We start from the raw sequence: 17,103 nt of genomic DNA, 5'->3' as shown, positions 1-17,103 counted from the left end.
AAACAGCAAGATGGCTTTTGGAAATGCAGAGAGACTCATCTGTCTGTTGCCTTCTTAGCAAGCTAGAAATTGAAGGACACTGTATAAGCTAAGGGAAAACCCCAACAGCCTTCAGCACAAAATTCAGTTAAATCTCTGTCTTCAGCTTCCATATCACAAAAACCTTGGGAATATAGGAGGACTGGGGTGCAGGGCCATGAGAGGCCAGGGCAGAAAACAATGTTGTCTCCTTTCAAGAGAAACTATAAACAGTGTTTAGCATCTCCGAGCAGGCAAGTTCATAAATGAGCCTGCCTGATTGTGGACTGGCTTCTTCGTCAACTTAGTATTCAGGAGAGGGAAGAATTGCCATAGCAACATTCCCATCTTCTGACATGTATCATGCAGATCATGTAGTCAAGGCAGTGCAGCACCTTCTCACACATGTGCTCTGTGAACTTTTGTATTCCTGACAATATTAAATAGACAACTATGTCTCATGATTGACACACTTGCCTGTGTGTCTTTATGATTCCTTAAAAAAATATGGAAATGCTTCCCTTCCCCCATCCTCCTCCTTTGAACTGTTTTCTCTTCTCCATCCCACTGAAACGATGAGAACAGCTTATGCCCCAGATCTGCAGATATATGTTCCTGACAGTAGTCCTACGCTATGCAAATGTGTAAACTGCAAAATGTAGAGGGTTTTAAAAAATTAAGTATATCCAGCAGAATCTAAAAGCCAAGTGAAAGTGCTGAAAGGAACTAGAAATCTTCCAGTACCTGCATAATTAACGCTCTATTAAACAAAGCCTTACATCTTTTTTTTTTTTCCTTCGAGTTAGTCTGAAATCTCCAGACACACACCCCAAACATACCTATGCCACATGCTAATGTACGTCGCCCTATAGGAGCTGAGTTTACAAGCAGAGCAGAGTATGTGTTTGCAGCCCAGACCTGGCTAGCTCCTGGGATGGCCTGGGCTACAGGGACTTCCTGCTGAAGGAAAAGTACCACACGTTACAGAGCTCAGCTGTGGGCCGGTACAAATGGTGTGCTCCCACACTGTGCAGTAAACCCACCTCCGTAACCCCGACAGCAGTGGCAGCCAGGTACTTGACTTTTTAAGTGTTCCTGATGTGAATGTATCATAGGCCACCCAGCGGACCCCTTTCTAAGCTTACCACCTATTCAGTATTGTGGCTCTCTCCAAAAACTCTGTAACACCAGAAACAGCTAGAATATAATTATACCACTATATATATATATATATATGCATCTAACTATGCCTATCCCAACAGTGGTTCTGACATTAGAAGTATCACAATACAGTGTCACATGTCTACGTATTTTTTGCTCAGACCTGGGATTTTACACACTGTGCTGTCCTTGGCAGGATGCCTATGGCACCATTTCTACATAAGGGTTGGCCTCAGTAGCTCCTCCCCTGAGGAATGAGCTCAAAATCCTGCCTAACTGTATGGCCTCAGCAGAGAGAGAGGCCCGACCCCACCGTGACTGAGTGCTGGACTGGAGGTGTACCTAGCTGTAGGCTACACCTAACTGAGGTGATTTTTCTAACCAGGTTAGTTTATCTTCTCTTACACAGGTCCCCAGAGCTGCCTCATGAGTGCTCACTGCAAAACGTTCCTGCTGGATGGCAGAAGCTCCCGCTGTCTGTGCCAAGGGAGCTCCTTCGTGGAACAGTTTGCTGGAGGCAAGTCACCTCCAGATGGTGACAGTTTTTTACATTTTTCCCCCCACCCACATTCCTGTCCTCCCCACCACTCCTCTCCAACGTTTAGGGTCACTGTACAAAGCCTTGGTACCTTCCCTTCCTCAGGCAGGGTGACTGTAATCATGTTGTGGTCAGTATTGCTTAATGGTTCAGCTGGGATCATGTCTCCAACGAGCTCCTGAGCTTCACCCAGGTTTGAGAGCCCTCCCTGCCTTTGTGTACGCCACAGCCACTTGTTTCAAGAACCAATCATTCAAGAAATTCCTTCTTTGTAACTTGTTCCATGGTGACTCTTGGCCAGACTACACACAGGTAGCTGAGGTCCTCTGTTATCACACTTTTGCTGCCTAAGTGTGTGCTTAATTGCCTCTTCCCACTCTGTGACTAACGACATTCCTGTTAAGCCATCTCTAGAGAAAATGGTTTGCAGCTTAATACCAGTAGCAGAAAAGGAGTGACCTCCCTCTCTTTTATCCCATTACACCTGTCAGATGTAAACTTAGAAGTCAAATTAGGAACCATTATTGAGTAAGAACAATTTATTCTATTTTACATAGTAAAGAAGTTAAGACGATTATATGTAGAAAACTAGCCAGGCATGGCTCTGCCTGCAAAATTAAACATCCAGAAATGCAGTACTGCAGAGTACTGCAGCCGCACATCATCCCTATTGCTATGTCATGGTGGAATTACTGCCCAGGTCAGGAATGACACCTTTCACAGTGCCTGGTTCCTTTCCAGCTAACGGCCATTTAACATCTGAGTCTACAGGAGATCATGTGTGTCCATGTGTATACATGTCTGTGTGTATATATGTATCTGTATGCATGTGCACGTTTAACTTCTATGTAAACAACATACATAAAGTGGGGACGATCTGCATATTAAAAAAGCACTGAGATATTATGTCCTAGTACTGACTGTACCATAGCAATCTCTATAATTAGAATGCACACTGTGGAGATACTTCTCCAGCCTAATGGTAGATGTTTACTTTTTAATACCCAGGCTATATATAAAATGGTGAACTTGGACATGATGACTAACTACAACATGAATTATATGAAAAAGATGCTATTTTACTTCTGCTTTATTTTACTCAGCTCTAAGGAACAGCAGATGCCTCCTCTGGTGGGCCACGAAGTCTGTGGCCTACCTTTCAAATTTCCGTGCTGGCATGTATTGTATTGAGATTCCAATCCCTTTACAGCTGCGGTCTGAACAAGAAAAGGGCACTTAGGGGAATAAAACTACAACTTCCTCTTCTGAGTTACACTAAAATCCATTGATTTCCATCTGTTACTTGAACAGAACAGAGTGCATTTTGATAAAAATAAAATTGCTTATTTTGGAGAATATATGTTAAATATATTTGATGTTTATGGTCTGTAAATTGGACAGTTCTGTTCTTAAAGTTACTTAATAGTACAAGAGGAAGTCACTATGCTCAAAAGACCTATTTTCACTCTAAGTACAAAAAGCTCTTTCAGTTCATTATGTCATTAAAAGCACTACAGAAAGCATCGCACCTGCAAGTCCACTTGCCTCTCATTCAGCAAAGCCCCTGCACTGAAAAGCATCTATGCATGCACTTTTAAGTTCAGCAAGCACCTAAGTACTACTCTACACAGATGTTAACAGCTAGTTCTTTTTACTTTCAACGCTAATTTCCTTTCCCCTTTGCTCCTCTTGCTTCAGAAAGAGGAGAGATGACCGCCATTGTAGAAAGGCAAACCTGCAGCTGCTTTTTTTTCCTGGGACCTCTGCAATAGTCAAACCTCAGGTTTAATACTGCAGACAAGACGCATGGAAGACACCTGCACTTCTACAACACATGTTCATACATGTTGGGGCAAACATAATGGCCCAAATATATGATAACACTCCCAGGTTTCTTTCCTTCCCTGCAAGACCTGTGTGCAGTTTAAGCAGCTGGGTAGACCAGCAGGTGAAGCTCTGAACAGGAGCAGAGCAACTGGAATACCGTAGTGGAGCTGACTTCTTCTACTAGGATGCACGGTGCTTTGATTAGGAGCTGTCCTTTGCTGCTGCAGATGGAAAATGCCAGCATTTGCCCCTGTTCACATGAAAAACAGGCGCATTAAAAGACAGGATTAGTAGTGTCAATTCTCCAAGGCTGCATTCAGAGGCAACCTCACCTACACATCTCCTACTGCTTGCTCCTTTACTCCCAGGGCAGGAACACCAAACCTACCTCAGTGATGCTAACCTCAGGTTGATGGTCTCTTCAGGACTATAACTCAAATTTTAGATTATAAACCCTTTCAGTGCTCAGTCTAATGGTCTTCAAAGGCTACCAGAGTGTTTATCAGAGCCCTGTATATTGACCAACCTTTACAGAAACAAAACATGAAGAAGAAATTGTTGTTTAGGATTTGAAATAGTCTTTGAAAAGCAAATTCAATAGGGAAAACTAAGAAGTGTATGCCTCATACACTGTGACTACAAGCTGCCACATGGGAGCCTGCAGAATAGATAGCCATTTTTCAGTCTACTCAGTGTCCAAGTACTTGACATGCACTGGTGGTAATTTAGCTGTTACTCATGTAGGCAGAGAAACAAAGTATCAGCTTACAAATAGTGAAAAATATTTGTCATTTTCCTTTAAAATTAGGCAACAGTAGCTACAGAGAGACAGCAAACAACAGTTTTACCACACACAAGCCAAACTGCAGATTAAAATAATTTAATTTTGAAATTATGGTGAAAGATTGCAAATTATGGCAACCCCTTTGTAACAGAGTGGTATAGGAACTGTGCATATAAGTTTTGGGGTAGCTAAATTCATGCAGGAAGCGAGTATGAGCTTTCTGAAGCCAAACGGGGGATAGGTTCATGCTGAAATTCATGGCAACTCTGTGGCTAGACTTTGTAACTGGACTTAAAAAAAATCTCCCTCTTTTTTTGTGTTCTATACTAAGTCAAGAGAGTATTATTAAGATTGCAAAGCCAGGCATTCAAGAGTGAGGTAATGTCAGAATTAAGGCAACCAGTTCAACATTAATTTGGCCCCTTGTGAGTATGAAGTATGATACTGCCTTTAATTAGATGATCACACAATATTTTTTCCTTTGCCTCATTCATACCACATGATGGATGGTGCCCACTGAATGATGAAACTGTATTTTGTTTTTTCCTTGTGGTTCAAGGTGTGGCAGCCTGCCTTATTTACTGCATGCTATATTATTCTCTTGACAACAAAACTAATGATTCTTTCACAGGGTTGTCTATGTTTTCTATGTGGTTTATCATTACAGCTATGACATACTCAATAAACATTACTAAGTTAACTTTACTGCAGTCCTCAAGGGAAAAGCTGGAGTTTTTTCACTTAGTTTATCCATCTAAAACCTATTCTCGTCACTCAGGTTTTCATCAAAGCTTTGCTTCCTTCATACATGTTCTAGGCAGCTTTGGAGAGGTTTTGACAATACATGGGAACCAAAGTTGGGGAGTCCCCATTCTGGTGTGCGTCTTGGGTAGTCAGACCTGGAGAAGGACCACAGATCAGGGATGGTAGGAAAAATCCTGTTCAGCCACAAGATGGATGATTCCCCAAAGTTGATAAACACTTTGGAGAATTACCTGTGCATGCATATGTTCAAGCATATTTTTTCTAAAACTTTGACAAAGACAAATATATTTTCCCCATAAATTCAGAAGTGTTACTAACATAGATGCTATCCTTCTTCCAAAGACCCAACTCCACAGCAAGAGAAGAATAAAGTTTTCCAGACATGATTTTTTTTTCATAGACTTGCACTTTGAAATAGATGACTTGTTCTGACAAAAAGTTTTCCACCAAAAAAATAGTTCCCCCAAGAGAAATACCTTTCAGGGACAATTTCAGCCAAGATGGTTGAAATTTGGCAAGCTTACAAGTGACTTTTACTTTAGTCATCATTCATCCATCATCTTTCTTAAGAATGATGGATTGTGTAATTCTAAAGGGAATGAACACAGTCTAGAAGAGTGCTCTCTGGGTACACAGGCCCCGAAGTTATTTATATCATGGTTCATACATCATAGGCTGGATTTAATGCTCTAAAATGTTTTTGACTTTAAATATGATGATTCAAAGCTCATCGTTCTCAGGTGGAGGACTTTTTGAGATCTGAGAAGACAAACTGAGTTCAAACCTTCTTGGAATACTACAAATTTCCTCAAACCAAATGAAACCCACCACATTTTGTGGCACATACAGTGCCTTTGGCTAACATTGCTAACCTCAGGGGCTTAAGCAAGATCTAAGATTGGTAGTCTTTTTTTTTTTTTTTTTTTTTGAGGTGCTGAATATTCACAAATTCACAGATACGAAGGATGACAATTTAAAGTGTCCCTATGCTGTACCTCTGAAAGGGAGTCTTCTTTTACTTGCACACCTACCTATGGATTCAGCTATGCAATTTTGGTCTCCGATGTTTCTGTTCTCTTTATATTCTTATTACATTTCCAATATCACCTAAACCAATATGTTATTAGAAGAAAAACTTATCTTGAGCAGATGCAAAACTTGCTGAGAAAGAGGAATCTTTCCATCAACAGCCAGTTTTTGAGGTCTCAGCCATTCAGTTGTGCAATAAATACAGCAGAGATGTTCAGAGTGTGTTCTAGCAGAGTGTGTACAGCTGTGTGGCATTTCAGCATTTATTTTTATTTAACACAATCCTTCCATCAGAATGAATTCTTGAATGCAGTGAAGGAAACAATCCCCATGAAAAAAACTGCAAAAATGTACTAGACTTAACAGCAGAGTACAAGTCATTCAAGTTCTTCAAATGACAAACAAGTCAACAGGGTTTGTGCTTTGGGCTTCCCACCCTAAGCTGCAGTTGATAATCTGTCACAAGGGGATGTCCGTCACTGCTGCTGCTGCTGTTGGAAAGTACAGCCAGATTCCTTAGCACATTCACTGCCCACCAGTACTTCCATGTGCCACCACAGCTTTCAGAAGCAGTGACTTTAAACATTCCATAAGTTCCTAGCTCACTACGCATGACTGAATCCATGTTTTCTTTCCTTCCTGAGTTTGGAAAACCTGTTGCATATAACAGACATCTTACCGCCTCCAATAACAACCATCTATTAAAATCAAGTCCTAGCTACCTGTGGAGAGAGTAACCATACTGCAGGATGACTGCATATGTAATGTACAGCTCAGGACCAGAATATAATATCCCTAACACAAGGCCACACGGCTACAGCTAATTTGCTTCCAAATTCTGCTGGTTTTGTGTGTCCTGTCCTCTCCCTCTGTGGGACCATCAGATGAGGTCCTCCTTCTTTATCTGGCAACTTATTTCCATGAACTTTCTAGTAACTTGCCTAGCTTTGAAATCTTTGCAATTCTGATCAACAAGTTAAAAATTATTGAGGACAGGCAAACAGTCACAAAGACAATATAATCACAGAAGCCTTAATTTTGAAGGAAACCAACCAAAACCAACATTGTTGAACTTGTGCACTTTTTACTATGTACATAAGTACATGTACATTAGTGTGTACATAAATACATGTACATATAAAAAAATACTGTGGAGGCATGTCATGAGTTGCATGAGACCAGGTTCCTCCAGAACTGTTCCAGAGCAGAAACATGGTTAAGTAATATTAAAACTCTGCAGAAATCCCTTTAATAAAAATCACACATTAACATCATGCATCTTTGAAGTACTTTGTATGTGTTAAAATAAATACATATAAATATGCTAATGAATAAATGTGTGATGTGAATACCAAGAGATTTGGATCTTAAAGTTACTTTTTTATAAAAAAATTTTTGCTGAAAAATATTCCTTTCACTTTTTTTTAAATTCTAGACAATTTTTCTGCCTACTAGAGTTCTTTCTTGATTGTCTGATAACTAAACAGAATCTTGTCAAGTTTAAATGATCACTAGTATTTTGCAACTGAATTCCTAATACAAACAGGCAACTGTTTAACTTTAAATATTTGCTTACGTGCCTTCCTGAAGTAAGACTTAAATGTTCTCTGGTACAACACTAATGGCTCAGCCCATCTACTGAGAACTTACAACTTGAAAATGCAGGATCAGGTCTTGTACTAGGAAAACAAGAAGAAAAATCCTCATGTAGAAATATCATCTACAGTTGATGCTGGAAAACCTGAAAATGTATTATTCAAATGTCATCAATCCATTTGGAATTTCAAGAATTAGCATGAAGAAACAGAAACAGAGGGATAATTTGATCTTTATTTAGGTCTGTTTAAGAAAAGTTGCATCGTATTTAGGTAGTCTAACACTGCAAATAAGGATTTACTGGACCGATAAAATTGTTAACATCACTGATTTAAGGCAGCTGTTACATAGTGTTACGTTAATATTTCAGTCAGATTGAATTCTTCTTCAGATACATTCATGCAATTAACTTCTATTGTATTTTCACACTGTACTTTGAAATATATAGGATTGTTTTGTTTCTCCATATTAGATCTATCTGATTAGGCTTTTCTCAAACAATACAGAGGATAGACTCATTGTTCTTGGTGGAAAAGTTCTAATGATTTAATGGTTTAATGACTTATTTGATGCAAGAAATGCTCATTGAGAGTGCCGTGGAGATAAATATACATCTTATATATGTATGTCACATGCAAGCATGAAGAAATAGGAATGGAGATTGAAACATCATTATTCTTAACTAAAATCATTTTCCCTCCATATAAAACCCCAAAATATCCTTGCACTGAGCAGAGGGCCCATTTAACTTCCTCCTTTCCAAAAGATTCCTCTCCACGCCAACCTCTGTTGGGGATGAGAAATCTTCCATGCAGCCAGAAACAATCCTCCATGTTGCCTCTGTTGTTCAGTCCAATTTTGGCTTTTCTTTTCCTTCTTCAATACCTGAAAATGTATGGAGAACAGCTTTTAACAATCTCTCAATGAATAAAAATGAAGAGTTTACTTAGAGAGGTTCTTCCAATGCATTAATCTTTCTTTCCCTTTATTGCTCCCGTTTCTTCCCTACTTGCTCCCATGCTCTCACATGTTAACTCACCTGCTGTGAAGGAAAAGAGTATCTGCACACCTGATGGCAGTGGTTGTCCAGTAATGAACCGCACAATCCTCCCTCCCTCTGGACCATTTTCAAACCAGCCTAACCCCCTGCTGCACGCTCAGCCTTTGACGGCTGCAGGGGTCTGGGAACAGTTAGTTCCCTCACCTCCTCTGCTTACCTACAAGCAAATTAAAGTAGATGTTATTATAGCTGAAGTGAAGCAGCTGACTTTATTTGAAAGGAAGTTTTAAAAAATATGTTTCAGAATTCAATAGCTTTAAGGCCCCCTCCATTTCAACATCGGATTTTTAAATATTTGCAAGTACATCTCCCTTTTTTGAGAGTACAAGAATGAAGAGTCAATTACTCTTGACAGGGCGCCTCTCTTCTTGTAGCAGCCACGTCCTTCAGTAATGCCAGGAGGGCCGAGTATAGAGCTTCTCAAAAAGCTTATCCTTGCTGCAGGACTTGTCTCTTTTCTATGCTGAGCAAAGTCTGGGCCGGGCAGCAGATTGTGTTTTTTCTGGCAATGAAAACATTCAGCTATTTCATATGCCTGTTCCTGGACAATGAATTGCTATTGGTATCTGACACAAGTATTGTTCTTCTGACTAAGCCCTCTCTGCCAGACATCTCAAATACAAATATTTCTTTTGGAGGTTTTCGGGCCTGCTGCATGCTGGAAAAGAAAGACTTCTGAGGACTGAAGGCAAAAGAAAAGCAATGTTTGAGAATGCTGAGAGGAGAAGCAATGTTTGAGAATTCTGAGAGGAAAATCCAGTCACAAGTAGGATCACCTGCTAATGCAATACACGCACAGATGGTACATACACCAAAAGTCACTTTAAAAACATAGTTAATTAATATCAATATGGGAAACAAGAAGACCCACCTGCAGTTAAAAAGTACAGCTACAGAGCTGTCTTGCTGAAAGAAGCAACACGGAAACAAATGGGTCTGCGCATTGCTGGCGGCCCAAGCACAACGGCCCTGGCTGATGCTGGCAAACCAACGTAATGGAAGAGCCACAGCTGAAGGTTTAACAACCAAAACAAGAGGCTGGGTCCAAAAGATTACAGTGGGTTTACAAGGCTTCTCCAGAGCCAATCCTGAGTCTTCTGCTTTCTGCTGGAAGGAACTTTTCCAATAGTTTTAAATGAGCTGTTTTATTTGCCTTTTAGAAGAGCCTCTTTCCTGTCTTCTGAAGCACTCTACTGCAGATGCATAAAATAGTTTGGCAGAAATGCAGATACCCTCAAAACTGTGGACAGACACTGGCTTGTACAAAGGGCAAATTTTTCCTTGCCTACCATGTTTGTGGTTTAACTTGGAAAAACTAACTGCAAATCATTTTGTCAGTAGTGAGGTTTTATTTAATACATCTCCAGAGGAAAAGGAAAAAACTCAAAACCCAAACCAACCCTTCTCACCCCTGAAGTCTTCTCATGGCAGACTGCTTTGATTTGCGATCTTACGGCTCAAAAGCCCCTTTTAAATGTACAGTTTTCTAATAGTATTTTCCCAAGTCTTGCACAGTGACAGACTGGCATTATTTAACATCTCTGCTGCTTGTGGTGTGCCTGCCATACGTTTCAGGTTAGGTTTATGCAAAATGTTTCAAGCACAGCAAACTGCCAGGTGACTCATGGCTTTCTGGTTTGAGCCACAAAGGACTTTGGATCAATATTCTTTAATCAAATCAAGGAAATGATGGAGAGGATAGTAAGGCCATTCACCAAACCTTGCAAGAGGTTGGAAGAATGACCTGATTGACGTTAGCTCCTCTAGGGTGGAGGGCCACAAGAACCAGGGATTTTGGTATGCCTACTGTGGAATAGTGACGGATTTACCACCATTTACTTATTCATGAACTCAGTAAGAACATGTGATTCTTCACCACATACAGTTCTTCATACAGGACTTAGGTCAAGCAAAATTATTCCTTGTGGCTGCCTTTTTAAGAAACTTTTTTCCTGAATTAAATTAAATAAGTTAAATAGATGTGAATGTGGCATCAGACTGAGGACTGAAAACCAGACTTGAACACCGTGACCAATGATTGCTGGTTCCAGAGGAAAAAAAAAGAAAGATGCTTTATACCTGAGTGCTAATATGAGCAAACGGCAAGTAAAACTGCTTTGAGCTTCTGGCGTTAGGCTCTACCTAGTACTGGAGGACTTGTTAAAAGAATTTGTGCGTGCAATAAACTAGCATGCGAATTGATGTTGTATCAACCAGTGCACACTAAGTTTCCCAGAAGGGGATACAGGCTGTTCGTATGGGCCCAATGTGTTATGGGCCCAATGCATGCAATGACAGAATTCCCACGGAGCATGGATTTCAGTCAAGTTGTGATTTGCCACTGCAGCGAACATGAATATTGTTTGCTTATTTCAGGCAACTTGATAAATGAAAAATGGTTTTCATAGATTAAAGGGACCTACTTTTAATCTTGTGTTTGTCTTATTTTCACTTTTCCTCTACTCAGCAACGGATGGCCTAGGTAGGGTAGATGATGTAGAGTCTGCACAGTTATGTTTACCCGGCACTAAGGCGATCTTTCATTCCTATTATTTTACTGACATGAAGGTATTAATTTTCCTTGAGTAAATGTATAAGCAGAAAACAACTTATATCTGAAAATACTGAAAGAATATATTTTATTTCTAAGTGTACCATTAACAGCATTCCCACAGAATGATACTTTATTCTAGCTACCTTTAATGGGTTCGTCAGCTAATAAGTGGGTTGTAATCCTCTCAGGTAATTGCCAATAGCTCTTAAATCAGTATTGGAAGTTATAAAAAAGAATACATATTCATAGCTCATCATGCTTCCCAGCAGCCATTCTGTTCATCTGGCTGCTTTTAAGAGCAAGCAGGCAAGACGTTTCAGCGGAACTTCTGTCATTCCCCTGTGTTTTAGCCAGCTTAAAACCGTTCCCAACTTTCAGGGGAGCAGACTCTAGTCCTGACAGTGTTAATGAGGTAATATTCCTAAATCAATACTCACATTTTTGGGTATCCCAGATGTAGTTGTTCAGGACCTCTCCCACCAAGTAGAATATGTTAATTATTACAGTAACAGCTGCAAAAAAGATTATTTTGACGCCTGGGCTGAGGTGCTCAAGAAGTGGGTACACCCACACTCCTGTAACATGGTGAATCCAGCACACCCTGAAACAAAACAAAAATAACAAGTATTGACTCTTACAGCCCTGTTTTTCAGAAGTAGCTTGGGCTATAGGCTTTGCTACTGTAACCTGAAAAGCAATTATTTAACAGGACTGCAAGCTTCAATGGAACTGGAGCACCTGGATGACATCTACCCAGGCCAGGCATCACAAATGATGGAACTATGACTGATTTCCCACATTCTTCCTGCTTTGTTTTAAATGTAATATGAGCAGTTGGCCAGTTTTTGTGTTCTGATGTAGACGGGTATTTCCTTGCTGCATTTGTATTTACGAGGAATACACACCACTGTTTTGTGCAGCCATCTCTGTTCCAAGCAGGTTCTTTACCCACAGAGCAGTTAGGGTTCTCCAGGCTCTCCTACACAGCCCAACTCTCTGCTTTCTGTAGTGTTCTTTCATTTTGTACACATTTGTGTGTTTCTGCTGCTCTCCTCGCTACACCTGGCAAGTGCATCAGTTTCAGAGTTTGTTCATATGAACATATGGTTCAGCTTCATTTTGAAAGAATAATTTCTTCTGCACCTGTGTTTTAGATTTCTCCTCCTTTTCTTTCCATTACCTGGTATCATTTGGGATCTAACAATTTTTCTCCAGGTAGGATAAACATTTAAAAAAAAAACCCAAACAATCAAAAACCCCACCTCATCAGTGAAATTCTGCCCAGCTCCACGCTCAATATACAGTAAAGGAAAAGGAATGATGGTAGTTTGCTGGTGACACAGAGATTTTTAGTGTTCAGTTACAGTGGAGATTGTTGGTACACTAACTCAAGAGACAGGGTGTCAGCTTTAAAAGCAGAGCAGCCTGAAGAAGCCCTCCAGGTACGTGGTTTCACTGTGAGTGACTGCCGTGGACACCTGTACCCTCTGAAGGACAGCTTTTGCGTTGGGATCTGACGTGGTGAGTGGTGAAGTCAGAGGGAGCAGAGCAAGTCCATACATTCCAGTAGGTGGAAGCTAAAAAAGGCAAATGCTGCCAAACAACCGAGCAAACATCACAGAGGCTAACCGGGACAAGTGCTCAGTGGAGAGATGCTGGGGCCTGAGAACTGCTGGGCTCTCTTCCAGAATGTAAATCTCTGCCTCTCTGAGACTTCTGTTTGTTTAAGAAAGACTTCCAATCACTAGATCAACAGTCATAGGTTCCTGAAGGACAGAGACACAGAAGTCCACCCAAAACTGTGATCATAAATGCCTGTCGCACAGAGAATACAGAATCTCTGTTTAATGATTCTCTAACACCCTGGAAAATGTACATGGTTGTCATAGCTTCCCTCCTCCTTAGAAAAGCTTTTATTGCAGCCAAACCCTTAACAGTTGGACACTTCATGTAGGAATTTACATGTGTCAGTAAATTAATCTGCATGATCTAAATGCAAATTAAAAACCCTTTCTCCAAATGAGTTCACATATGGAAAATGATCTCTGTACTTTACATTTATTTTTCACAACAGTCTTCTGTTCCAGAATTAACCTGACAAGACAGAGGTATCTGTGAAAAAAATAAAGGATTCCTGTGTAACCCATGGTAACCGGGGATACCATGCTCCTCTTGATAAAATACGAAGATGGGGCAGTTGGGTAGAGGGTAATGGGAGGATCTCCACTCCTGGGCTGGCTTAGCAGGGAGTGTCTGTTATTGCCTAACCTTTTCCAGTTTCATTTGCCTGTGTTTTATGATCATTCTGTGAAAAACAAGCTCCAAGGAAAAAACTTGGAAAAAAGCCAGGGCTTCTTTTCCACTTATTTTCTGTGGTGTGATAAAACTGCCCAGCACTATAAAACACCTTTAAGAGGGACTTTTCAAGGGACATTCTAAACTGCACCTACCCAGCCAACTTCATGAACCAAGCAGAAGAGGCATTTACTAGAATGCATTTATGCTGGAAAGAGGAAATATTTTCTCAATCCAACCAATGAGTCACTGATGAGCTCCCGAATGTCGGTGATCTTGGGTTAGTTCAGAGTCTTTGAGTACAGCTCAGGCACTCCGTTCTCTGCCGCCCAGCGCAGGAGACCACTCATGGCTTGGTGACACTGCTCCTGAGTTCATCGTAGCTGTCATACGCCTGCCCCTGGTGCAGTCACACCGCAGGAACTCATGCTTTGAGCACAGGAGGCACCGAGTGCCATTTGGGAAACAATGGTCACAAACCCACCTGAGCAGCCACCCTGATCTTTCTTAAAATGAGCTGTACCACACCGCTCACTACTTTGGGATGGAGTAATGTTAGCCTTCTCTCTGCTGAGCAGTGACACACTGGCTATTCCTGCATTGTCTATACCACAAACGGGAACAACAAAGGGATGGCTGCTGCCATGGAAACCTCACCTGATGGCCTTTCTTAGGTTCCTGCTTGAATACAAGCTATCTTGATGCCGCACAATAAAGGTCTGATCAACGCAGGCATAAAGCTTCCACACAAGATTGCTGATTACTGATGTTAATGAATGCCTTCAACATTGCAATTCTAGTAGTCATTGTTCCTGTCTAACCTCATTATTAGACAAGCACAGGGGAGCATGCATTAAGATTTACTTAGGAGTGCAAATCTAGATCCAATTTAAGACTCTGTTATTGAACAGGTATAAAAAATAGGTCATTTAGACAAAAATAAACTGAGGAGAAAAAGTTTAAGCTAAAACTGGACCGGCTACTTTTCAGAAGTTAAAATTATCTTGAACCTCCCTGTGTTTTGGTTCCATGGCAGTCCATATAGACATAACTGTGTGTTTTCAAAGATGAATGTGTTGCACATCATCGAGCTCATCTAGCCATTTGTTATAACTGGTAAGAAAAGAAGGAACGGAAATATTCGCACATTGTATTCAAATTAAAATGTCTGTTAAAAGAAGCAGTGATTTTGGGAAATTTTCAACCAGCTGGTGTAGAAATCAGAAAAAGCTATTTTAAAACACACAATATTGCTTCTTTTTAACAAATCTGTCAAAAATTTGACTTTGTAGCTGTTTTTCACTTCTAGTATACAGTAGATGTTGCATATCTCTCCTATCAAATTAATCAGGAGGAAATGAAAACTATGCAGAAAAGATACATGTACATTTATTCTTTGGCCATAGACCTTTTGTTAATGAGGAAAAGTAACTACAAAAAATTTTCGGAGCCTTGTGGTTTATAAGTGCTCTACCTGTTGCTTTGAATAATGCAGCTGTTACAACAGCATGTGTGAAATTTAGTCCTGGTAGAAGCAAGACCGACACGTGGACATCATGGCAAATCACCATAACACCCGAAGGATTTTGCAGTGGGGGGCATGCTGCAGAAAATGGTTGTTCCTTCGTGATGGCTGCCCTCAGCTACAGGAGTTTGAACGTACTTGCACAGGCATCACAGTCTGGCAGTACGTTGTGGGCTGAACTCCGAAAGTCTCTGCTCATTTCCTGCCCCAGCTGAGCTCTTCAGTGAAGTCCACAGCCAAACAACAATCAGTGCTGTGTTCTGGAAACAGAAACTATTAGATGAGGGGCTGTGTAATGTTTCAAGAGCAGTGAATGAGAGGACACAGAACAACAATGCATGTCATAAAATGGCTGAAGAGGTCCCAGGGCTCATTCTCATAACAGAAGAGGCACCTCAACAGAACTCAGAGACCAGAAATTAAAATCTGATAATGGAAATATCATTCTGAATGATACCTAATTAACCTCTGGAATGCTTTATCTTTCTGTGATACATCACTGAAATGAAGATACTCAAAAAAGTTTTGAAGTGTACAATTTTGGAAATCATAGTCCACTCTTCTTAGTCCACTCCTCTTCTTTGGGCCGTACCATGCAACTCTAGCAAGCTTCTGAAATCAGGAGACTGTATAAGCAATAAGAATGTGTACAGTATGTTTAAGTTCAAAGAGTACAAGGTATATAAACCACCAAGACTGAAGGATCCAATCATCTGCTTTTTGATATAGGTTTTGGAAGAAAACTTACAGGCTGGTTACTCCAAAATGGCCTGCTAAATCTTCTCCTGAAGCATCTGACATTGGCTACACCTACAGCCTGGATACATGACTGCTCTGACCTACTACGGCAGTTCCCTTCTGGTTATTTCTTCCAGCAGCAAATCCTTTCCCACATCTTCTGTGCTGTTCGTGTTTCCAGTGACTGGCAGAAAGGAAGGCTGAATCTTTGCTCCCAAACAAATCCTAGGCCAGTTCCCATTGCGTTACTCTTTACCAAACAACAGAACGTGGGTATTTGCTGTGCTTTTATTTCATGATCTACCCTAGCATCACTCTTTTTGTTTTCCACAAAAGGTGAGAACTTTACCCAGAACTATTACATTGTGGAATGTCTCCCAAAGGAGATGACAGGCTTATAGCAGCTGAGTCATTCAAAACTTGAATGAACACATCATTTGTGGTTATAGAGTAGGGACCAACCTTGTGCTTTCAGAGGCAGGAGCACAATGACCCACACTAAATCTGTTCTACTTTTGGTTTCTAATACTGACTGATGTGAGCCACATTTCATAAATCTTTATGATTGTTCTCCCCTGCCCCACAAACATAGGACAACTTGTTCTGCATCTAATCAGAATTACTAAGATCTCAGCCACATTAAGGTTCTGGGCTTCTTATGACACCAGCCAGCCAGGCCTAAGTCACCTACACTACGAATGTACATTCTTTAGAAATTTTAAAGACCTGAAAATAACTTCAATAAGCAGACATCAGTTAGGAAAAACCAGCAATCACCCCCTCTTGACCCAGTTTCTTACACTGGATTCTTCTCCATTGAGCTGGCTGGTGCTGGACAGTACGTGGGTCATAGGACTGTGCTACTGGTATGGAGTAGTTATGCCTTCAGAAGAAGACAAGTCCTGGAAAACTGCAGCTGCAAATAATGTCACATGCAAAACATACACAGCATGACTGTGGTCATCCTCTGAGATGAAAAAAACTTTAGCAAAAATTTGTGTTTATGTACAGGTAGCTAGAAAGACGAAAACTCCACAGATTCATGATTTGCTGCAAGGTGTTGTCATCTTTGCAAGTGATCTATTTTGATAAATAATATTTCATTTTAAATTTAGTAATAGTTGCTATGCCTTCTTGAGCTATATTTTAAGGAGCTGCATAAGCAAGTGAGAATGTATTATCCATGCATGTCAACTGTGATTGTACTGTTGCT

At 40.6% G+C, this 17,103-nt stretch overlaps 1 protein-coding gene across 3 annotated transcripts in view; it reads right to left on the bottom strand.

Moving 5' to 3' along the window:
* Positions 1–7,932: 7,932 nt before the first annotated feature.
* AIG1 (androgen induced 1) overlaps positions 7,933–17,103 on the bottom strand; it is a 127,976-nt gene continuing 118,805 nt past the window's right edge. For 2 of the 3 annotated variants that reach the window (XM_005230172.4, XM_027796608.2), the window contains 2 exons: positions 11,770–11,933; positions 7,933–8,603 (listed from right to left, as the gene is read on the bottom strand). In XM_005230172.4, the coding sequence (XP_005230229.1) occupies positions 8,566–8,603; positions 11,770–11,933 (202 nt within the window). In that variant the 3' untranslated portion in view covers positions 7,933–8,565. Of the gene's footprint in view, positions 8,604–11,769; positions 11,934–17,103 lie in introns of those variants that run through there. The other variant, XM_055809590.1, reaches the window with a different exon arrangement.

This window comes from Falco peregrinus, chromosome 7, assembly GCF_023634155.1.
Source record: "Falco peregrinus isolate bFalPer1 chromosome 7, bFalPer1.pri, whole genome shotgun sequence".
In the NCBI taxonomy this organism is placed as follows: Eukaryota; Metazoa; Chordata; class Aves; order Falconiformes; family Falconidae; genus Falco; species Falco peregrinus.
Note: the sequence above shows the minus strand (reverse complement) of the source record. Positions and strands in the feature narration are given on the sequence as shown.